The sequence below is a fragment of the Melozone crissalis genome, unplaced genomic scaffold, assembly GCF_028551555.1.
Source record: "Melozone crissalis strain CALT ecotype California unplaced genomic scaffold, PUWL_Pcris_2 ptg000005l_1, whole genome shotgun sequence".
Classification (NCBI taxonomy): domain Eukaryota; kingdom Metazoa; phylum Chordata; class Aves; order Passeriformes; family Passerellidae; genus Melozone; species Melozone crissalis.
In genome coordinates, this window is record NW_026535783.1 from 35,539,032 (window position 1) to 35,563,378 (window position 24,347).

Below are 24,347 nucleotides of genomic sequence, written 5' to 3' on the forward strand. Positions count from 1 at the left end.
AAAAGTCACAAACTTTGTTATGAGTGGGTAAGTGTGTGGAAATAATATGAACTGTATTATGTAAGCATCCCAGTCCCAGAATTGATTTTGTAAACAGTTGGTGAAATGGTCTTTAAATGAATATACTACTTTGTTATTTACGGACTTAACCACTATGATTCTTCAGAACTGGCTACTTTTTTCATAATACGAAGGTTTAAAAAGTACCAACTCTGTGTTTTATTGTCAATTATTCAATCTAGAGAACATGGGACATGATAAAACTCACAGGCCTTTAGGCAGGATTTTTAGGAAAATGCTGCTAAAAATACTTACAGGAATTTGAGCTGCTGAAAGCTAGCAAACAAAAAATTAATTCATATTTACAAAACAAATCAGAGCAATGTGTATATCTTGCTTACTGAGGACTCTGTTTAAATTATTTAGGAAGTAATGTGGGCTGTTAGAGTCCTACATTTAAAGAAAAACCCTATTATGTACTGTTTTTATATTTTTAAATTATGGCTGGAAATCATATTGTCTGATTTATCTGTTATGCAATCAATTATACAGTTTTGGATTACTTTTTATGCCAGATTGGAAATAGAATTTGACTTCTTGTCTTCTAGAATTGCATTGAAAGCCATGGGCCATCTGGCTAGAAAGGAAACACCCAAGAGCAACACTGATGTACAGACTCTTGAAGTCATTGACATACAAGAAATTCTCATTCCCAAGTCTTATTAAATGCAAATAAGAAATAGCACTTGCATCTAAAACTTCCTCTGAATAAGATGTAGTTTTTCGTATTATACGTGCTTTCTTTTAGTAGAGCCGAAAAAATCTGATTCCTCTTGAAGCAGATAGGTCAGAAATAAACCTGTTACTTGACCACATTTCAGAAATTTCCCCTTGAGTATCCATGTTGTACTTACTCTAACAGATTTACATAGATCATAATTTTTTGCAAAATGTCATTAATGGTCTCTTCTCAAAAAATGACTGCACTTTGTATTTTCATGCAGAATATACTTAAGAGAAATATTTATTTAGAATAAATGATAGATTATTCAGTTTAATCCTGCTCTACTGTTGCTTTGATAGACTCATCCAAGATAGCAAAAAAGAGCTCAGTATCATTGCTGAGAAGTCTTCATTAGTGTTAGGTTTGAATGGTTTATCTCAGTGAAACCATCCATCTCCACTGTTCAAAATATATTGTAGCTATTGATTTTCACATCTGCTTCTGAGGACATTCAGAACCATAAATATTTTGGAAAGAGTGCGTTGAGAAGTTTCCAGAAATAAACTGCTTTATCTGCCTCCCCTGGAATCTCTCTGAAACTGTGTCATAAATTCCAGGACAGTTGCTACACAAATACAGTTACTAGCATAAAACTTGCCATCTTGTAATAAAAATCTAGTTCAGTTTATGTGTTGATGTCTAATTTCAGAAGTAACTGTGCCTTTAATTCAAGCTTCTATATTTTTCCCCATTGATGTGTACAGGGAAGTATTGGCTGTGTCAGAAAGAAAAGGGGTAAAATGGTTCAGAGCTTTTGGATCCCTGCTTGGTAAATACGGTATCAGAACCTAAAGCACCTCCTGCCTTTATGCTGGATTTGTGGACACTAGTTGAGTTCCTGTTTGCCTGGGACTGTTACTTAAATCAGTGGAGGGACAAATTCTGCTCCAGAAAAGTAATTTCCAGGCTTTCATAGAGTCATGTGCCTCATGAGATGGTTGTTACAAACAAAGTTATGGAGTAACTCAACAAATCCCTTATAGCTCATAGAAATCAGCCTTCATTACTTAAAGAGGAGTATCAAAAGAGTTAGCTTCGCTTTTGTGAGAAGTATTTTAGTTACTTAGTCCACTTTAGAATCATGGAGTTTGGAATAGACCTATAAGATCATGAAGTCCAATGTTAACACTGCACTGCCATATTGCCACCTAACCACATCTCCTAGTGCCACATCTACACAACTTTTGAAGACTTCCAGGAGTGATGATGTCACCACCAATACAGCAGTCGATTTCAATGCCTGACAACCCTGTCAATGAAGACATTTTTCCTAATATCCTGTCTAAACCCCCCTGTCAGGGTCCGTCCTAGTGGACAGATGACCTGATGGTTCGTAGGAATGATCTCAGAGTGCAAAAACCAACATGGTACAAGGGGGTTTGCAGTGATAATCAAATTAAATGCAGTTTTATTAAAATAATCTCAGAGGGATTAAGGGAGAGAAAAAGAGAGAAAGAGAGAGAGGGGATATAGCAACCAACGCAGAGACAAAGTCCTTTGGTCCAGTCCAGCCGAGGGTCCGCCTGCTACGCTGGGGAGATCTCAAAGGCTCTAGCTAACTCAGAGGTTTTTATTACTGAAAATTGTGAGGGGGGGGAAACAGATACAATAGGGAATAGATGTAACAGGTAGTCCATATTCTCAGCAGTAAATGAGAGCCATTGTTTTCTTGGTTCAGTGGTCACAACCTGCAGGCAAACATCTCGCTTCGGTCAGCTTGCCTCCCCCACACACCTCCCCCCAGCTGGGGGTTTCAGTCCCAGTCCTTGGAAGGAGCAGAGGGGCCTGTTAGGAGTTTCATGTCTCAGTCCTTGGTGGAGAGGCTTCTCACATCTCCGTCTGTCTGTCACGGTGGTTGTAAAACAGGTAAGGGTCTTCTGTGGGAGACCACCTGAGACTCAGGAGAAGTCAGCCAGGCCAAGGGATGGGACAGCTTCCAGAGCTGCTATTGTTGCAAACAGGGCACGGTGCCCCTTCTTAGCATACAACAAACACACTTGTGAAAACAATAGCTCAACACTGAGCTTTCAGGTCTCAGGGCCCGTGACGTGTGACTTTTCTCCTTCAGAGCCAGATATTCTAAACAGGAGGGGTCTTCCCTTTAGTGGTCTCCCAAGGACGATCGTGAGGCAGATGAGGGAAAATTTGGACAGACTCTCACACTCCCCTGACAACTTGAGACCATGTCTTCTTGTCCTGTCAGCTGTTACTGAGAGTGTCACAGAAGAGACCATCCCTTGCCTGGCTACACCCTCCTTTCAGGCACTTGTACAGAATGATAGTTGTAGAGTTTCCCCTCCTTTTCTTCAGGCCAAACATCCCCTGCTCCCCGAGCTGCCCCTCATAGGGTCTGTGCTTCAGACCTTTCCTACTGATGATGGAGGCCAGGATGCCTTCCTGGCCACCTGGCACAGCTGGCTCATGCTCAGCCATTGCTGACCAGCCCCTGCAGGTCCTTTTTGGCTGGGCAGCTTTCCAGCCTCTCTTGCCACAGCCTATAGTGCTGTCTGGGGTTGTTGTGACTGGACCCAGTGTTGGGCTGGACCCAGCACTTCACCATACCAAACTTCATACCGCCAGCCTCAGTCCATTGATCCAGCTGGTCCAGATCCCTCATTAAAGGCTTCCTACACTTCAGCAAATCAAATCTCCCACCCAACTCAGTTTCATTTGCAAACTGACTGAGGGGCCACTGTAGAGGATCAGATCTGAGCATGTTTTGTCTCAACATTCTGAGTATTGCTACAGGAAAGGTATGATTGCCGGAGAGAGTCCTGTAGAGCTGGGGCAGTGCTGTTCTGAGCCAAGATCCTGCTCTGCCTTGAGAGTCATGCTTAGTCCCCCAGCCCCACCTCACTTCCAGGAGAAGGGCTGGCTGTGCATGAGTGAACAAAATTGTGCAACAAGTCTAGTTTACATAAGAGGCATGCACCAGATGAACTATAAAAGGGAATAAATCAGGTCCCCTCTTTATTTTTTCTGTCATTCCCGCATTTCTCTGGCTTTCTTTCTCTTTTCTCACTTTATCCTCTCTTTTTCTTTTGTTTTCCTGGTCTTGATATCCCAGCTCTGGACCATCCACAGTACTGTGAAATCTAAGAACTGAGAAAATTTGTTTTCTCCCCTTGCTTTGCCTCAGCAAATCATATGCTATTCCATATGCCATACTGAATTTTGCTGTGGGAGTGGGGAGGAAGTGGAGGTATGTTATAGGATCTTGTAGATGTGAAGCAGTGTGCTTACACTGATAAAGAAAGTTTATGAGTTTATGTCTTCGTGGAAATGCTCATAGGATTATCTGCCTGTTAAAGGTATTAGAAATCTCTCTGCAGCAGTGGATTTTGAATTATCTGCAGTATTACTCAGTATAAATTGCATCAGTACAATAAAGTCACTTGCAAGGTTGTTCAGAGAAGTTGGTCATTGTGAGGGCTTTATAAAAATTCATTAATTCAGTTTCAGGTTGAATGGGATCTTGAATAGCATGCCTTTAACCCTAGGCCAGGGGATGGATTTCTTCTCTTGCAATTACAGCCAAGGTGGTTTCCTTACTTAGTGGTGAGAGAAGTCAAGAAAAAAGTCATTTAGGATATTAGAGTGTGCCTGACTGGTGTTTGTTTTCCAAAATCAGCCATCTTGATTCTGGAAATGCAAAAATAAAAGACCCCTTGTTATTTTTCCTTTTGAATGCAGCATTTCTGCTGCAGATCCACTTTCTTGGCTTGTAGAATGTGGTATTAGTGGATTAGACAGTGAGTGGTAATTGATTCACTGCCAGGAATAATTGATGATTATGCAGATCACCAGTTGTTAATTTTGCTGGGGAAGCATAGGATCCTTGGCTGATACCATCAGCACAGGAGTACATTTAGTACTGACAATTTTCTCAGCATGTACTTGAATACCTCGTAGATATTGGTCTTGAAATGATTCCTTAAAAGTCATCAGTATCAAATAACTGTTCAATACTGTGGCTCTGTAGTATGTCATGCCTTTTGATTTTCCAAATGCTTGGGGGATTCATAATGTAATAATGGAACCTGTCACAAGGTTTGAATGTTTGTATTGCTTCCTATATATGCGAGAAAATCTGAAATCTTTTATATTTCTCTGTGGTACATTCTGAAAGAGTTAATTTCAGATATTCCTGAGCCTTTCTCTGCTCTCAAGGCTGCCCTAAATCCATTCATCCCTGATAATTAATATTGGAGATTGCCCAGTCGAGGTGCTGGAGTTTTCACTTGGCCTTGTTGAAGTTCACACAGGCCTGCCCCTCCTTCCTGTGGATGGCGTCCCTTCCCGCCGGGAATCAACTGCACCACGTGTCTTGGTGTCATCTGCAAACTTGCTGTAGGTGCAGTCAGTCCTACTGCCCCGCTCAATCCCATCCCATTGATGAAGGCATTAAATGTTCCTTATCCTAACAACTCATTTGTCAAGTATGAGTGAAGCATCAGTACTAATTTTTCTTCCAGACAGCTCTCTGTTAATATAGAGTAATAAAAGAATTATCACTTACAACCAGAATTATATAAGAAATAAATAAGCTATTTTTTCTAGAGAGAAGGAGAGCTTTCTGTATGTGTTCTAGAAGATTAAAAAAGCTTTTAAACTGAAAAAGACAAATGCTTTAACTTACTTTAACAAATACCTTTGTTGCATGTAGGGATGTCTCAGGCTTTCCACTGCAACACTGTCAGTAAAATGAAGTACATAAGACACAGAGCTGAATTGTGAATGTTTTCCATCTTTTGTACCTATTTGTCTTATATAAATACTTAATAGCACATTTCATTTTGACTACAATATCTCCTTGCCTGTGGTTCCCTTGCCCCCTTCTGGCTGCTCAGAGATTTTGTACATTTCAAGAAAAAAATCTGCAAATTCCTTGCATGGATCTAGTAAATTGAAAATGAAGCAACAAAAAACCCCAAGCAGGTAAATAAGCAAGCAAAACCCCAAAACAGTACCAAACTGAAAACCATCACAGGAAAGTGTTGCAGGACATATGCAGTCTCTGATGGTGTACAGTCATTTTGCTCCTCTTTTCTTCTACTGCTTGGTTAGCACTGACTGTTACACAAAGGCAGGGGGGGGAAATAATTTCAAAATTATTGCTACATCATCTTCACAAAGAGAGTATTCAATTAGTTTACCTTTTGGAAAATTCTGGTTACAGAAAGGGTCACTAGATAATGAATTTGGTAGTGGTCCAGGTGAGTATGTGGGATTTTAAGCCACTCCCTCATTTAGCTGTCATTTGCTGCCATGTCGGCCTGCCAAATCCTTTTCAGAGATTTTTATGTTTATTATCACTGGTCAAGCTTTTTGTAAGTCTTTCATTAATAAATCCAACAGATTCAGTACTTTTCAAGCCCCTTCCTTACCTCTCGTGAAAGTGGCATCCCAGGTTTGCTGTTGTAACACCTCCTTTATTTTGTTTTTGACTTGCAGTTTCGTCCCTTGTCTCATTCTGCTTGGCAAACTATCATGTTTTGTAGGTACCCTTGATAGTGTTCTGAAAAGAAAATTTAACTTTAGTAATAGTTGCAAAAGACAATAAAAATATATAAAGGTTATTATTTTTTATTAATGAATTGATTAAGGCTTGTTGGGAGATTGTAGAGGTTATAGATTTTAACTTTTGCTTTTGACACGTTTAGAGGCTTGTACATTTTTAGTATCTGCTGTTTTCTGTCTTTTTCTTAAGAATGCAAAAATTGATTGTAAGTTACTACTTTGAAACTATTTTGACACAGCATTTTTCCTTATCTTTTATTTGTGGGAATTCTCTGGATGCCAATAGAACAGCAGCTGCTCCTGTTGAGGGCTATCTAGGAAAAAAGTTATGAAGGAAAAGGATATGTAGACATTTAACATAACTCTTCAAGGTAGTAAAAGAATCCTGAAGTACAATAAATAAGGTATCCCAAATTCTTGTTACTTATTTTGAGAACAGTGAATTTTCTTAGACCTCTGGTGTTCTTCTGCTGATTCTTCTCTCTCGCATCAATCAAACATGGAACACATGGATAGAATATACCTAATTCCAGGACTTCTGAAGCAGTTGCTTAGGGATGTTCAGCAAAAGCATGTATAAATACTTGAATTTCTGAAAGGAGAAAAGAAGTTAATGAGATTTCCTTTTTATTTTTTTTTTGTCTCAAAAATCTTTCATCAGGTTCCTCTTTTTATTAATAAGAATGCACAGAATGAAGCGGCCTAAACTCATGGAAGTCACAGAGTTTTTGTCTGAACTTTCCTTTAATCATGTTTTTTAAATGAAGGCCTTTTTCAGTGTATACTAATCCTGACCCTCTGTTACAAGGAATTTTATATACTTAGTGACATATAGAGTTTATACTTTAAGTGTCAGTGATGCATGAAGCCCTGAAATGAACTCTGGAAAGGGAACATAACTGTTGTTATGTTGGCGTGTAGCAGTCAAGAACAGGAATGAAACTGTAAAAAATGCGGAGTAGATAGTTTGATGATCAACTTAGAATTATCTCAGCTCAGTTGTGACACCAAGATTTTTTTAAAAAAAAAAGTGCTCAAGATTTTGCATTTTTGGTTTTCATAATGAGTTTGCTAGGAAAGGTGCTGGGGTGTAATATCTGTCCAAATGACAGCAGAGCTGTGGTGTAGGTCTGAAGAACTAGGAAAGCATGAGTACTGTGCTCAGAGTCCCCTGTGCACGCCTGCAGAACCAGTGTACCAAATCTGTTAATCTGACTTCTATCTATCAAAGGATTCTATCATCAAAGGATTGCTTATGTTATATTTATTTAAAAGGCTTTAATGAAACATAAAGCATTTTGTAGTGAAATTGGTAGAGAAGTAAATGTCAAAATAAGATTTTTATCATCATCTTCTCAAAATAATAAGGAAATTAGGCAAACTACAGTGTGAGACCAGACTCTGAATCCTGGAGCATCTTGAAGAAGTGATATGGAAAAGTAGATGTTAATTACACTCATGCACTTCTTGATCATGGTACTGACCAAGACTACAGGTGATTGAAATGGCTCTCAGAGAACTGGACCTAGCTACAGTCTGTGGTTTTGATGTGACTGGTCTCCATTGAGATTGGACGGCTGCTGAAATCTTGTGGTGTGTGTGACTCCACATTTGATTGTAGCAGCTGCAGCATTTTCCTTATGGTTGGTGGGGCTGATTGCTCTTCTGTATCAATGGTGTAAAATGGACACAGCTGATCAAAAGGCCTTACCCCAGGCGGAGTTCAGTACCTGTCCTATCCCTCTACTCAGCTTGTGTTAGCCTGGAGCTTCATTGCCATTCTGTTGATTTTTCAGAGTTTGCTGTGCCATCTCCTTTCTTCTTCTAAGTGGGAAAGTAATGAAGCGGAAACCAGTACGTTCATATCAGCTCTGGGCTACACGTCAGCAGATTATTATTGTCACTTGGTTAAAAATGTAAGTATTTGGTGTAATTGAGATTTTGACAATAATAAATCACCAGTTTATAAGCACCTACATGGAGCTGTCATTGTGATAAGGAACATGAACTGAACTTTGTTTATCTTTTCTTACCTCAGTTACTTTTACAACCTTTTAAGGGAAAAAATGAAGTGGGAGATCTTTGGACAAATGAGAAATTTTTATTAGATTACACTATAATAAATATTCATAGAAACAAAATTCCAATTCCCGTTGCGCTATAACAAAAGAAAAACCTATCATTGTTTTTTACCCATGAAGTTAAAATTATATTTATAATTTTTTGTATTAGTATATAACTTCTGAATGTTTTCTTACTGTATCTGCTGTGTTTAAAATGGGAGATGAACCCTAAATGTTAGCTAAAGTCACTTTTCTATTTAAGATATATAAAAATAATGGGAAGAATATTTCATATGTTGACTCAAATTTGACAAAGTATGTAAAAATTATTAGTAATGCCCTTCTGAAAGTTATGCCTTTACTCTTGGGGAAGCAGAGCTGAAATGAATATCTTCTTTGTTTTAAAATGTATAAAGTATATAATGTGTAAAATAACATTTTGCAGTACAGTCTGTTCAGTGATTTGGAGAGCTTTAATTTGACATCAGTAGTTAAAAAATTAAAAAATCAAAATAGATGAACAATGGAAGTTATTAACCTTTACAGTAAATCCTTTACAGTCACACAGAGAACCATGCAACTAATGTCTGCTTGTTGTCAGTAAATGTAATGTATTTTATTTACTTTTATTTTGTTTAACAGATGGTTGTTTCATTAGTAACAGAACTCAGAGAAAACCAGTGCAGTGGACTTAACATTCAGGAGAGGTAGGTGTTATCTAAACATAGGTTTGATATGTTTTGGTCTGGGTCATTACAGTTCAGTGAGGATCATTTTACAGTCTTGGGCAAATTAGGCTTCAGTTGAAAAGTTTTGGCTACATATGTTAGATAATTTAAGGTGTGTACAAGCTTGGTAAGCTTGGCTTCATGTAAGTGATATACTTAACCTGGCAGTAGTAGAGGAATTGGAAGGGACCTTCAAAGATCGTTTGCTAATTGTGCTGCTGTCACTCTTTGTTACGTGATCATGTCCTTTTGCTGTCTGATTTATGCCTTTCTTGGCTTAACTTGGCTGTTATCCTCCCCTTCCTCTTTGCACCTAGATATGTGATAAGGAAGATTAAATGAGCTGAATTTTTTAGAACTGATTTTAGTATTAAAATTATGGACGCAGTTAATGAGGAGTATCATTAAGTTTCTTTCCATGTAGGAACTAAATGCCAACATTTTTAAAAGTAGGGTGAAACAGACTTAGCTGTAAAGCTGGTTGAGACTGTTGGGAAGAAAAATACCTGATTTCTGCTGGGAGAAAGAGAAAACTTTGAACTTAGGTTGTTTTTTGAGTGTAGAAATTATGATTGGGATGTTTATTCAAGTTCCAGAGACAAAAGTAGTTGCTTTTAGAGATGTACATTTTCTGCTTTTTCCATTTTATGATATTTTAAAAATTTAGATGATAGCATAGTTGCAAATTCATTGTACACAGTAGAGTGGATTGTGCATTATTTTCCAAGAACATATTTTGAAGATTATCTATAACAAAACTGTCTTCACAGGGTTTTTCTTCTGAAGTTAAGTAAGAGTAAATTCATCTGCTGAATTTTGCTAATCCTGGATAAGGAATTAGAAACATAATTTTGTAAAGGGAGCTGATCTAGAGTTTCAGGTGTGTGTATCCTAGAAAATACTGCTGCACGATCAGATCATCCCAATAATTACCATTCTTACAAAAATACTTGTAACAAAAGTGCATTTTGAAGTATTTCAATATAAGAAGCCTTAAACAAATATTTAATCAGGTAATTACTCGGAAATGTGCATCTTGGAAAATGTTTTATTTTATTTCTCTCTCTGGTTAAATAGTGATGATTAGTACCTCATGTCCATACTGCTGAGCAGCCTACTTAATTCCCTGTCTTCACCAATAGGTCCTGAAGTCCTATTGGTGACTCCTCAAAGAAAATACTTTCAGATTTTTTCAGAGAATGCACTTCTTTTAGTGAATCAGGAGAAATTTGCAGGAACTCAGGGAAGCCTTTTACAAGCAATATAGGACAATATTTTAATTTGCTGGAATTCAGTGTTTCATAGTTCTTGGTCTTTATAAGTATCTTCGTGTCAATGCTACAATTTTAGGTGCTAGAAACAATATATATTCTCTGGGAAAGTTGTGACTTCTTTTTGCAGATCCAGTCTCTGGCATTTTAATTTTCTTAAAGTTCCAAAGTTTTTATATTTTCTTTATGTTCCAGATTCCACTGTCTTTAACCATTTCCAACCATGTAGTTTTAGTGAGAAGATCCAGCATGTAGTTTATGTATTAAGGTCCAAAGGGGCTACATATTTCTTCAGCTATAGATCTGTAAGACAAAAATTTTCCAGCTGAGCACTTGAAGACAGCAGGATTCATAAATTGTTTCTGTTAAGAGGAAAGAAAGGTTAAAAAAAGCAACGGGAGGCCTGAAAAGCAGTTAGGTTGTCTCTTCTGGGGCTCCAGGAAACTTGCCTGGGAGCTATGAGTCTTTAGTCTTCCTTCACTGGGAAAGACAGTGAAGTGTCTACTAGTAAGGATGTGGTGATGGAGCCATCACAACTGGGTTCAATTCTGAGTTGTGTTGATATCCCTCACATGGTTTGCTTTGAGCACTTAAATATCAAAATTTTATCTGACTTCTTAAAATTCTGTGCAAAATAAGAAATGATGTGTCAACAGTCATTCTAGTAAATAATTTTTGAGCAGTTAGGTATGCATGTCTTACATTTAATATTCTGTAATTATTAATATTCTTTTATTTCCTTAACAGTTTAGAATTTATGACTTTTCTAAAATATGAACTGTGTTTATTTTTTCCCTCAGCATTTCAGCCAGTCGTGTGAATGCTATTTCCATTTTCTGCGTGCCTCTCATTACTTTGCCTGATCTAACTCCATTGCTGGAAACTCTCCTTCTTTACCACGGAGGGTCATCAAAAGAAATTCTCAGTTCGGAGTTTCTAGAAGCTGTGAATGAGGCCTTTTTAAAGTAAGTAGCAGGGTTTTTATTGTTTTGCTTTTTCGTAAAGACTATAAATTCAATTCAATGTCCTTTTTCTAGGTTTGTGTGCTGAATGGACTGTATACTCTTCTAGAAAGGTATTTCCCTTGCAGTCGAATAGCAAAGCTAAGGATGTGGGCCAAAGCAGAATTTTACTCTGCTGTTATGCACAAAATGTGGCATAACAGCTTTAAATATTGACTGTGACTTTGTCTCACCTATTCCCTAAAAAGGAGGTTAAAACCTCCAATAGATTTTAAGAATTTTGTGGAAGTCGTGATAACTTGTCACAGAAATGTCATTTCTGTGTCATATAAGTATATTGCCTTTGCTAACTTGACATTTTGGGAGTGATTTTAGTTTTTCTGTAAGACAGATCCTTATGTTTGATGTTTGTGAAATACAGCTCTGCTTGTTTTGCTACCATAAACCCACTGTTCTGATAAAATTAGTCAATGGATGGAAACCAGCTGAGTGAACCTGGACAGCAAGGTTGGCTATGCCATGAAGGGAAAATGTCAGGGAAAGCACATCCTGCATTTACTTGAGAATTGCTTTATTCAAGATGTACCTGAAATGCTGTATTATAAATATTTTTTTATACTAGAAAATGTCCCTTGTGAACATTTTGTGTCAATTATCCATTTCTCTCCTTTTCTAAGCAGTCTTAATTGCTTCCTCTGTACTCATCATAAGTTCTGAGATGTTCTAATGAATATTTTTGTGGTGATCCATTGAGGGCTCCAGACAAAAATAGATAACTAACGGAAAAGTACAATAACTAATCCATGCATGTTTCTACAAGTCGAGGAAAAGGAATTAAAAAGGAGTGTGAATGTGGCAATTCGTAGTGAAAGATGTGCTCAGAAGCACAGAGCTGTCTTTCCCCCTTCCACTTGTCCATCTTTTGTGGCCTCTGACTGTTCCTGTTCCATAAGTCTGAAAGACTTTGAGAGCAAGTTCACAGGTTCTGTACAGATGTTTTGTTCTCATATCAGTAAGCTGATGGGCAGTCCATCATGACCATTCTGACACTTCATGTCGTGAGTAAGGCCATTCTTTGGATGGTAGTAAGAGGTTCTTCTGACTGAAAGAAATGTGTCTTTTATTAACTGTTGAGCTACTTGCTTATCACAGTGAACAAATATACCCGATTTCACATGGCTTTTGATTAAGTGACTCTTGCAGGGTCCTCAGCAAAAGTGCAGTTTGCAAAAGTTTCCCTGAGAGAGGTACAGGATCGCACATGCTTTGCATGATATATTCCTGGACTGTCACTGAACTTATGTGGTCTTAATGTGAATGTGCTTGTATTTTATTTTTTTCCCCTCTCTGACAATTGACTTCTATTTTCCCTTACTCTGTTGAGTTCTGAACATGTCTTTTTTCTGAACATGGGTAGAACCTGCCCCAGAGAACAGAGCACTTGCAGGGCTCCAAAGAACTCAAAATTGTCCTGGTGGGGACATCTGCAAGTTCAGCTGTGGAAGTATAATCACTACAGTTAACTTCCTGTATGGTTTTTTATATCTTACAGTTGCAGCACCTCTGTGTGAGCTTATTAGCTTTCTTTTCCTGACATAATATTTATAATATCTACCATGCTGTCACAAAAACAACAAGAAAGTTGATAGTGGCAAAATCAGCTAATCTCTTGTCATCCTTTATTTACTCTCATGTGTGTATGTACTTTAATAGTAATATTTAATAAAACAGTATCCTGAAATTGAACATTGCTTTACAGTTTTGAATTTCTGGGTACTTCAATGTATTTCTTGTCTCCTCATGTATACTTTAAGGTCATTACATAATATTGAGTGGAAAAAATACAGGCTTTTGAATGAAATTCAGAATTCTGAGAGCTGATAATGAAACAAATGTATGGCAAAATAAATACATTGAAAATAGATCCTAAAACGGCTTAGTATTCTTTCTGCTGGTGTTTTTCTCCTTTTATCAGTAGCTTTAGTTTGCATGTATTCTCCAGCCTAATTTTAGGTTTTTTAATCTTAACTTGATTTAAGACTAAAGCAAATATTTTTTGTTATTTATGTATTGTTTTGCTTTGCACCTTTTAATATGCAACTATCACAATAGCTACAAAAATATTCTAGGGTGTTTGTGCAGTGATATCTCTTCTTGGGAGGTTAGTTTAGTATATTTTGATTCATGCTGGTCCACACTGTGCTTTTTCTTTTGTGGTGATACAACACCAATAGCTGAAGTCTTTAGGTGAAGAGATAACTTGTCTTCTTAACTATTTGTCTGTTGTATAGCTCTGGTCAGTGCTGGTGGGCTGAAGACTTAGCTACCTCTAAGTAATATTTTTTTCTTTGTTTGTTATCTTTTTTTTCCTTTTTGTTGTTGTTGGTTTTGGGTTTCTTCCTTATTTCTCTGCAAAGATAGGTAATGCTTTGCTTATACAGCAGAAACCTTCCTGTTCATCTGTCAGTAGCTCCCTGCAGGAACTAATCTGGGTTTGAGAGAGCACAGGGACAGGACCATTCTTGAGAGAGGGAGGGAACTCCAGACTTAAACATTCTGTTTCCCTTTGATGGGTTCCAATGTGACCAAATTTCTAGGTTTTAAACACATGTGGTAAAGTTGCATTTGTAGATGATGGTGATTTCCTGTCATTCTTTGCTATTATGATTTGCTATTGAACAGGCTACTGTAAACAAGATCTTCTGTCTCTTGCTTCAGGTTGGTCTTTGTGTCTACTTTTTCCCCAATATATTTAAAAAAAAAAACAACAACAAAAAAAAGAGTAAATTTTTTTTTTGGACTTCCTTCTAGTTACTCAGGTAAAACAGTATCTTCCTCTCTAAACCAGGAAGAAGATCTCCCTTCCTGAATCAGCTGTCTTCAGCCTTTGGCTTCGTCACTTACCAAGCCTTGAAAAAGCTACCTTACATCTTTTAGACCAGTTGTTTTCCATTCAGTTGAATTCACTGGAAGAAGTGGCTCGTGTAATGAAAGACTCATTGCTGGTATGTGCAATATAAGGTACATTTGATACTGCTCTTTCATGCTTCAGGAGTGACAGTTTTCAAATATGTCAGCGTAGAGACATGCATCAGCATAAACGGCCATTATGGGACATAAAACTTGTTAATTCAAACCAAATCTTGAGTCTTACAGACATCACTAATTTTTTAGTTTTTACAATGAATTGGTAGAAGAGAAAAAAGATGTCATCCAGTGATGAAAAATGGGTAGAGAAACACAAATCCCAGTGGTGAGGGTGCTGAGTACCTTTCTCTGTCTTAAAAAATTATGAACTCTGGCCAGGAAGGATTTGATTCTGTTTTTACTTCGATCTCTGCGCCCTTTGTCCAGCAGTCTGAACAGCTGGAGTCCCTTGTTATGGACTGCTTAGTTACTTGGTTTTGTTTGCAAGCCTGAACAAAATTCTTAATGCAAAACATTTGCTAATCTGTAATTAAAATTTATTTTCAGATGCTGTGTTATGCAGAGCACCAAAAATCTTCCCTATGAGAAAACCAGGCGCTGTACTTTTTCCAAAATAATGAGCTAGTTGCAGCGCTAAATGTAAATATAATTGTTAATTGCAGTGTGAAATAGCATGTGTGCTATGCAGTCAAATTATATGTTTCGTAAAATGACAGATCTAATGAATGGCATATGGTGTTTTATTTTCAGCCTATGAAACTGCTTACAGAGTACATATTCTAGTGAGGAAAAAAATGCTGCCTTTACATATTCTTCCTTTTTAATTGAACCTGGAAATCTCCTATTTTAGGGATCCATTACAATGCTTGCAAATACCATAAATGCCTTGGTGTCAGCAGTTCTTCGTATGCCATCTGGGGATTTAGGTACTACAGCAAACAAGACTGCATAGAGGGCCTATGCATAATTTTTCTATATCAGATATATTGCAAACTTTATATAGTATCTGGTACTATACCATATACTGGCTGAGGAAAAAAAGATATCTAAATCTAGGTTATAAATATAAAATATGTTTTTAAAATAGTCAAATACTTGTTTCAAATGTTGGCTTTTGTAATTTAATAAAAATCTTCATCCTTCAGTTTCCTTCACATCCTGATCTCTGAAAAGAATGGAACATTGCTGTGCTAGCACACTTAGGTTGTCTTTACTTGCCTCTGCTCCAAAGATTTTGTGGTTTCAAAATAAGATATTCACAAGACCAGTGCAGCACCTTTGAAAGCTGGTTTAGAGAGGACATCCTGTGGACAAAGAATGGAATGAATGGAGCTGTAAAGAAGAGGGCAGTAGGCAGCTGGATTGATAGGCATTGATAAGAGGCGGGGTGCATATATGGGAGATGGCATAACAGATGAAAACAGCTGGATGAGAAGCTTCGGAGAGGCAGTATAGAAGGAAAATAATGTGATCCTGAAATAGTGGTCTAGATGGGTAATGGTGTTTTGTACAACACGTTCATTTTACTGTAAAGATACTTGCATGACATTAAATTAGTCAGCACTTTGAATCCAACAGTATACTAATTTAGCCTGCCTAAAGGATATTTAAATACTTTTTTAGGAATGTGGAGCTGAACTTTTTGGCAGTTGGATTATGGTGTTTAGGATGTAAGCTCTGTTTACCATATGGATATGGTAATAGTGGAATCATGAGACAAAACTAGATTTCTACTTTCCTAACTAGAAGAAAACCTTTAGAGGACAAATAGTCAGTGATGTTAGTGATTTGATTATAGTACATTTTAAGAAGGAAACTTCAATCAGCTCTTTCATAATTTCATTATCAGAGTAACTTACCTAAATAAAGTGTCTCAATACAATAATTATACTGCACATAAACCTCACTGACATCTAGGGTACACAGGTAGTTGTAAACTACTGTACTTCTCTGATGAAATAAACTTGATATGTACTACTCACATATTTTAATTCCAAGAGTAATTGTTGTGTGATGGTCCACTAACTTACGTTTGTATGGCATGCTATTATGTTTGTATGTTTGTGGCTAAACTGAAATTAGTATTGGAAATTCTGTAGTTACTCAGAAGTAATAAAAACAATTGAAGTGACCATCTCAGATGGTCTCTTAGCTTCTTTGAAATTGAGTGGGTGAGTGGATGTCTTCCTCTCTGAAGTAACTTTAGGATTTGTATGTCTGCATTAACAACTAATCGTGCAGTAAATACACATACTAGTATTTTATGTTTTACCAGGAATGGATAGATATGTGTATACACAGATTTTTAAAACCCATGTATTTAAAAAGAGATGTGATCAAATTGGTGTAATTTAGTTTCTGTTTGATTCTGAGATAGCTTTCCAAAGTAGTTTTATTTGTTTCAAAAGTATGTTGCACGAAAAGTGCAATAGGTTGAGAAGGCTTAAAATTTGTTGTCGTCTTCTTCTTTATGAGCCATCTGTTCTTGCTGCATTTTATTTTCCACCTTGTTAGCGTAGAATGGTAGAATCGTTAGGGTTGAAAAAGACCTCCAAGATCATTGAGTCCAATCTTTGAGAGAACCACCATGTCAACTAAATACGACTCTTAAGTGCTACATCCAATTGTTTTTAGAACATTTCCAGGGATGGTGACTCCCAACACCTCCCTGGGCAGCCTATTCTAATGTTTAACTGACAAAATTATTAGTGATCTACACAGAAATTGACATTCTGTCCTCTTGTCCTGTCGCTGGTTGCCTGGGAGAAGAGACTGATCCTCACCTGGCTGCACCCTCCTCTCAGGCAGTTGCAGAGAGTGATAAGGTCACCCCGAGCCTCCTTTTCTCCAGGCTGAACAACCCCATCTCCCTCAGCTGCTCTTCACAGGATGTTCCAGACCCTTCACCAGCTCCGTTGCTCTTCTCTGCACTTGCTGCAGCCCCTCAGTGCCCTTGCAATGAGGTGCTTTGCTAAAGTCTGGGTAGACAATATCCACAAATTTTCTGTCAAATTTTTCTGACAGGCCTGTAGTTTCCTGGATCCTCCCTTCCACCATTCTTGTAGATAGGTGTCACACTGGCCAACCTTCAGACATCTGAGACATCAGCCAGGACTAATGATAAATGATGGAGAGCAGCTTAATGAGCATTTCTGCCAGCTCCTTCAGTACCCTTGGATGGATCCCGTCTGAATCCACAGACTTGTGATTGTCTGTGTGTGGCAGAGCAGGTCACTCATAACTTCCTGCTGGGTTGCAGGGGCTCTGTTCTGCTCCCCATCCCTGTCTACCTGCTCAGGGGGGCCTGAGGATAATGGAGCTTTCTGTTAACGACTGTGGTAAGGAAAGCATTAAGTACCCAGCCTTTTCCTCATCCCCAACAGGGGATTCTCTTCCTTCCGTGTCCGGTAAAGGATGGAGATATTTCTTGGCCCTCCTTTTGTAGTTAAAATATTTGTAAAAACACTTTCTATAATCTTTCTCAGCAGTGGCCAGATTGAGTTCTAGTTGAGGTTTTGTCTTTCTAGTTTTCTTTCTGTATGACCTAATGACATCCTGAGTTGCCTGCCCCTTCTTCCAAAGGTCATAAGCTCTCCTTTTTTCTCTGAGTTCCCATGCCATCTCATCTGTTGGCACATGGAGATGGCCTGCTCCTGTGCCTTTGAAATTTTCTTCTTAAAGGATGCCCAGCCTTCCTGGACCCCTTTGTTTTTAAGAACAGTTTCCTGAGGGGCTCTGAACCAGTGTCCTGAACAGGCCAAAGTCTGCCCTCTGGAAGTCCAAGGTAGAGGTTCTGTTGATCTCTTTCTTACTGCACCAAAAACAGAGAAACTCTGTCATTCCATGGCCAGTGTGCCCAAGGTGGCCTCTGACCACCACACATCCCACAGCCCTTCCCTGTTTGTGAGCAGTAGGTCTGGCTGGGCCTGCCCTGGTAGGCTCCCTCATAAGCTGTGTCTGGAATTTACCTTCCACTCACTGCAGGAACCTCCTAGACTGTCTCCTCTCCACTGCTGAGCTTCCAGCAGACATTTGTCAAGTTAAAGTCTCCCACAAGAACAAGGGCCAGTGACCAAGAAACATCCACTGAAGGAATATTTCACTTCATCCTGGCTGGGTGGTCTGTGACAGACTCCCAGCAGGATCTCTGCCTTGTGGGCCATCCCTCTGACTGTCACCCACAGGCACTCAGCCTTATCCCCGCTGTCCCTGAGCTCTACAGTAAAAATACTCTCCAATGTACAGGGCCAATAAAAGAGGCATTAATGGGGAAGAAAAGAGGAAGGATAGAGAAAATTACTCTTAATGTTGATAGATTCAGGCACTTTTAAAACTTTTGTAAAAATGTATTTGTGCTTTAAAAATAAATTCTTCAAAAAAAAACCACATTTGGCATTTCCTATAAGAAAAAAGTTAACATTTCCTATTTTAAACTGGTAAATATAAAATAAAATTCAGAAATACAAATATACAATTGGAAGATGCAGACAACATTTGAAATACAGCACCGTAGTAATTTCCTGAAGTTAGATGTCCTTAACTTCTAGAAGTGTCATGTCCAATTAATTGCATGTCAGTCTGAAAATTGAGAGTTAACACCTCAAATCTGTATGACCATGGTCATGTTTAGTTCCCCATGTTTATTCCTGTGGTTGTTACAGAGAATTCTGTGATATGAATAAAAAGCAGATTATTCTGCCTCTTTTTTTCCCCCATTTACTTGCTTACTGTAGATACAGATGCATTTTTCTTATTTTTTTATTCACTTCTGGCTTTGTGTTATAAATAAGTTGTTTCAGATTCTGCTTTCTAATAATGCAGATACATAAGTGGTATAGTTCTTCAAGAGTAGTGTCTGAAAAACATTATGTTAAAAGTACATTTTTTCTATCATAATACCACACATGTAGCTCCAATTCTCTGTGTTTGAATCTTTTTGTTCAGTGTGTATTGTGCCGTCTGTATTGTGCATGTTTTAGAAGTGATTGAACAATACATAGGGTTTGATTTCTGTGAAAAGCATTGAATAGTTGCAGACAAGATTATTGAAATGTAAAATGCCTTTTTATTTTGAAAATGTAAGGAGAAAATGTCAACAAGAAGAAAATTTTATTAAAATCCCTCCTGAAAATGATAATCCCTCCCAAATTCCAGAACTGCTCTTAGCAGCAGCAGAATTGTGCTGCGTGCTCTTGACCTGTTACAAAGGGCATCTTTAAATTGTGGAGCAGAATTTTGCATTATCACAGCATGCTTGTTCTTGAATGCTTGCAAATTAATTCCATACAGTCCATTGATCAAAAGCTTGTGAAATTTGGTAACAGTGGGGTTTGGGCCTGGGTTTTGTTTTTTTGTTTTTTTCCCTTTTGACTACCAGTGATGAGATATCAATCATATTGATTTCATTAGTTTAGATAAAACCCTAGGGGCTATTAACTATGATTTCTTATAGTGGATATGGTTAGATTGCTGCTGTCTGCCAGGAAGACGTGCACAGTTTTTCATTGCTGTATACAGCACATTCTGTCAGCTGATCCTCTGGTGGACCCTTTCTGGTTTCTATCAGCCTGTCGTAAGCAACAGGGTGTGAGTTCCTCATCAGAGAAGTGTGCGTGCAGAGGTGGGTAGAGTGTCTGAAAGACAGGGGAGGAATTACGGAATCAGCTGGACTGAAGGCACACTGTCACTTTCCACTGCTCTCCAGCACCTCAGGATGGTTGGATCCAGCAGGCAGCTGTGGAGATACAGTCCGATCTTCCCACAAACCAAGAAAGAAGCAAACAAAGCACGAAGGCAGAAGCAGACCCCCGGGCGAGGAGGGGCCCGCGCGTCCTGCAGCCTGCTGCCGGGGGTTCCGCGGCTGCTCCGGCGGGATTTGGGGCGCTGCCCCTCTCTGGAGCGGGAGGTGGCGCCCGTTCCATAGCGCAGGGACGGGGCAGAGCTGTGCCATCTCTGTACAGCCGCGGCTGCGCGCAGGAGCAGCTCCGCTAAACAGCTCTTAGTAAGGGTGGTTTGGTTTCTGATGTTACCAGGTACGGATCGTAGCGAGCAAAGTCCTTGTTCTCCCTGTGTACAATTAAAAACATATTATTTTAATCGTTATTAGTATTGTTATAATAATTATTATAGCTTATTTTTATAAACATTATTAATATAGATTATTACAGTGTTATGTTCATTTTCTACTTGGTACTTTTTAGCTTGAAATGAGTACATACAAGTTTTCAGTAGTACATTATGCACTTAAAGCTGTATTGATAAATAAAATTTTATAAATACCATGCTTCCTAAAGTTTATATAATGCATTTTATTAAACATGCTTTACTCTAGGCTGTTCAAGAACTATATTCTTACTAAATCTTCAGGCACTGACATCAGAGACACTAAGTGAGGATTTGCTTTTCAACTTAGACTTTAACTTAGTACTTTAGGAAACGTGTAAGTGGGGTTTTTTCTAGGTGTTCCATAAAAGCCTGAGAATATGGAATTAGAAAGCAGTTTGTTTACTGGTGCATGTTTAATATAACAACTTTCTCAAAACAGTCTTTTGTGTGGTAGCATGGTAAAAGGCTTCACTAGTTAAATTTTTTTTTTATGCACTGAGACAATTAGCTTGTACTAGCAACACTGAAGTTCACAAAAGAAGATTATACTGTGAGAAAATATCTGGGATGAAAATGCATGCAAAACTATTAAAGACAAAGGTGATAAAATCAATTTAATTTGTGGAATTTAATTTTGAAGATGTAGCAAGAGTCTCAAAGCACATCCTGAGAGGATTTTCTGCAGAGAGGAAAGGAAAGCTTTTTGAAAATCTACTCCCTGTGTTTAGCCTCTAGCAATCGCATGCAACGACCTGTTCTTTCTGTCTGCCGCCTTCAGTATTTGTAGTGATTGTTGTCATAAACAGTTTGGGATCCCAGGTGTTTGCATTTGTCAGCTGTTGAGCCTGCTTGGTCTTGCTGTGGAGAATCCTAAGAATTCTAATCCGGAGAAAATCTGAGGGCTTAGTGAGAGTTGATCTTAGAGTTACAGTTTAATAATGGCTGTGTAATAGCATCAATGAGTTAAGCTGTAAATTATGCAATGACAGTTGTGTGAGTTGTTCCTTATTAATACCTAATTTTCTTTCATTTGATTATCAACAGCCACAAGCAGCAAGCCATCCTGCTATTTTCAGAATTGTAAATGAAATTTTCAAGTAAGTTTTGAAATTACTATGTTTAAATTTAAACACTGAGGTTTTCTTCAAGAGCAGAAGCAGCACTATAATCTGCAACATATTATAATTTCAGGATATCTTTTTCTTTACTTGTATTCTCTAAAGTCCCTTTCTGTGTAGTACACTGAAAATAATGAAAAATGTTAAAAATGTTATCAACTTTAAGTAAAAGTTACATCATAATAATCATTGGTACAGTTGACTACAGTGTATTTTAGCCTTTAAAATTTGTAATTTATTTTGTACTTCAGTAGAGATTTGTGGTTGAAATACAGTTCTGAGGTGAAAATTTTAAATGCTGAAATGGCTTGGCCCATGCCAACATGAAGGTAGCATTTAACAAAACCTTTTGCACTTACTGGTGTAGCCTCTTTTACATTTTGCTTATATATTTCAGGATTTATGTTAGATATGCTCTTAATGGCCTTCAACTATTGATCCACCTATTAATACTGAGTTTAGTTTTGAATGTATTAAAATTATTTTGAAGCAACCAATATGTTGGTTACCACGCAGGGGCTTCAAATCCTTTATACTCAGTTTTCAGTGGCTTTTCTCTTCTTTTCACTGGACTGAATACTTACTAATTTTAAGTAGATCTACTGCCAGGGTTATCAGTATTAACAATTCCAATACAGCAATAATGTATTTGGTGACTGACATCCTTTGCTCATTGAGTGTTTCCTTTCTTATGAAAACAGGGCTCCCAGGTGCATTTGTGTGAGGGCATTTGTGTGTCTGTGTGCACATTCAGGTTTGTGCAGGCACTAACAGAAGAGGCTTGGCTGTAGACACTGTATGGTGAGAGTGGAGCCACTTGGGAGTCACTGCCCTGGCAGTCCTTTGCTGCTGTGGTCTCTGTGTGTCTGCACACAGAGAGCACTTTCTGAAGAGTTGAGATTAATCACTTTCCCAAAGCAAGATGCATTTAAAAATTGATGTGACTCCAGCAGATGTGTGTTGGTGTCTTAGGCTGGAGAGACTGTATAGTGTGATAGTACAGGGAGACAAAATTTGTCCAGGCTTCCTGGCTTATTTAAGGTCATGCTATATGGAATATTTTTTTAAAAAAACACATGACTTCACTACTCTTTTGCATCCTTCCCCTTTGGTAGACGTAGAAATGGATAAAATTATGTTTCTCAGCTAATGCAGGGCTTTGTCCAACACAGCATTTCCTGGTAAAACTTTGCACTTCTATCAGTGTTTCAAATTGTCTTAAAAAAAGATGTTTTCCTGTTTCTAAGCCTACATTTCTGCTCCCTTTCTTTACTTTGAATTGTTTCTGCTTAGTGTGCTTGTCCCTCTACATTGTTGGTATTAAAACGTTGGTGTATTTTAAGAATACTGTCTCACCTTCTCTTGATACTTACATGAAGCTGTATATGTTAGCTGGTTTTTGCAGACCAATTGGTTTACGCAGCCTTCTATTTATTTTTGTTCTATTTCTCTATGTCCTTCCAACTATTATCAAGTGGTGTGCAGATGTTAAGTTACTATTCCAGTTGTAATCACATATGAGATTTTAGAGAACTGCTGATAAAGAAGATGTACTTCCTTGCTTGGAAACTGTGTTAGGTTTCTAAAGCTGGCACAAAATTTCTTTTATATTTGGGGTTAGTGTTCTGTTGGAAGTATGGATCTAAGCATTGTGTCTCTTTCTGTAATAACTTTTCCTGCTATTTGCATACATATTGAGATTAATTGTTCTATATGATTTTATCACAGTGATATTACTTACTGCTTTTATTTCCCAATGTTTCTTGCTATGTTTTCTTGCCTTGTGTGGCTATACAGAAGTCCATACACCTAGACTATCTTGAGTTTCCATGTACTATTTCTTGTTTTCTTACCAGTGATTATATTTGCCTGTAGTTTTGTGACATTTCTATGTTACAGTAATGTGTTAACTCTTAATATATTTTAGGAGGAATGAAACAATTCTCTAATACTTGTATCTCACTGTCAACTTACTTTGAACATTTTTTCTCCTTTCTACTATATGTCTTTCAAATAAGAGAATGAGAATTGCTGCTATGTGTTTTTCTCCACTTGCTCCATTTGCTCAAGGTTATTTTGCTCTATGGAAGGCAAGTTGAAGCACTTACCTTTGTAAACCTCTAGAGTGGCATATGGGATGCCACAAAACACTGTAAAGTATGCTGAACTCAATCATGGGAGTAGTTGCTCCGAACACAATAAACTGATCAGACACCAAATTTGGTTAATAAAGTTGTGCAAGTCTTTTTAATTGTATACTTATTTAGGTAGGGTAAATTATGTGTCTGCATGTATATTATATATATTCACTAAGTCTAATTTATTTGGAGGAGTTGTGTATTTTTTTGTTTGTTTTTTTTTTTTTTTAAACCAAAAATAAAATCTAAAAAGCTCGCAAAGTTAGTATTTCTGTTAGTCGTGTAATGAGCTCAGACACAGTTTGAATCTACAGCATACAAAGAATATACCTTTTTCTTTCATTCAGTTAACAGTGGTGTGATGGGCAGACTAATTATCTGATCTGTCATATCTAACTTTTCAATGCATAGGAATGCACTGATGGAAACTGATGGAACCCCAGAAGTTATGACAATTATACAGGTGTTTACACAGCTCTTCCTTCAGGCTTATCAGAATGAAAACAAACAGGTTAGTCAAGATCTCTTTCTTATTTTTCTCCAGTGACAAAATGCAAAATTTTGCAAGAAAAAACCCCAATTCTACTCTTAAGAGAGGTGACTGAATATAAATAATATCATCCCTCTGTAGCTGTATAGATATGCCAAAGTTCAGTTCAAACATCTTCACCTGCGCATAAAATTATAGCATGAAAGCAGCACATAAGAGCAGTTTACCTAACTTAACCCT

General features: G+C 37.8%; 1 protein-coding gene across 1 annotated transcript in view; it reads left to right on the forward strand.

Annotated features, from left to right (window-relative positions):
• Positions 1-24,347, forward strand: part of FANCC (FA complementation group C) — a 60,778-nt gene that overhangs the window by 23,672 nt on the left and 12,759 nt on the right. Inside the window, exons 4-9 of the mRNA XM_054287813.1 lie at positions 8,101-8,220; positions 9,010-9,074; positions 11,167-11,331; positions 14,177-14,333; positions 21,406-21,458; positions 24,029-24,128. Coding sequence (XP_054143788.1) covers positions 8,101-8,220; positions 9,010-9,074; positions 11,167-11,331; positions 14,177-14,333; positions 21,406-21,458; positions 24,029-24,128 — 660 coding nt within the window. The remainder of the gene's footprint in view (positions 1-8,100; positions 8,221-9,009; positions 9,075-11,166; positions 11,332-14,176; positions 14,334-21,405; positions 21,459-24,028; positions 24,129-24,347) is intronic.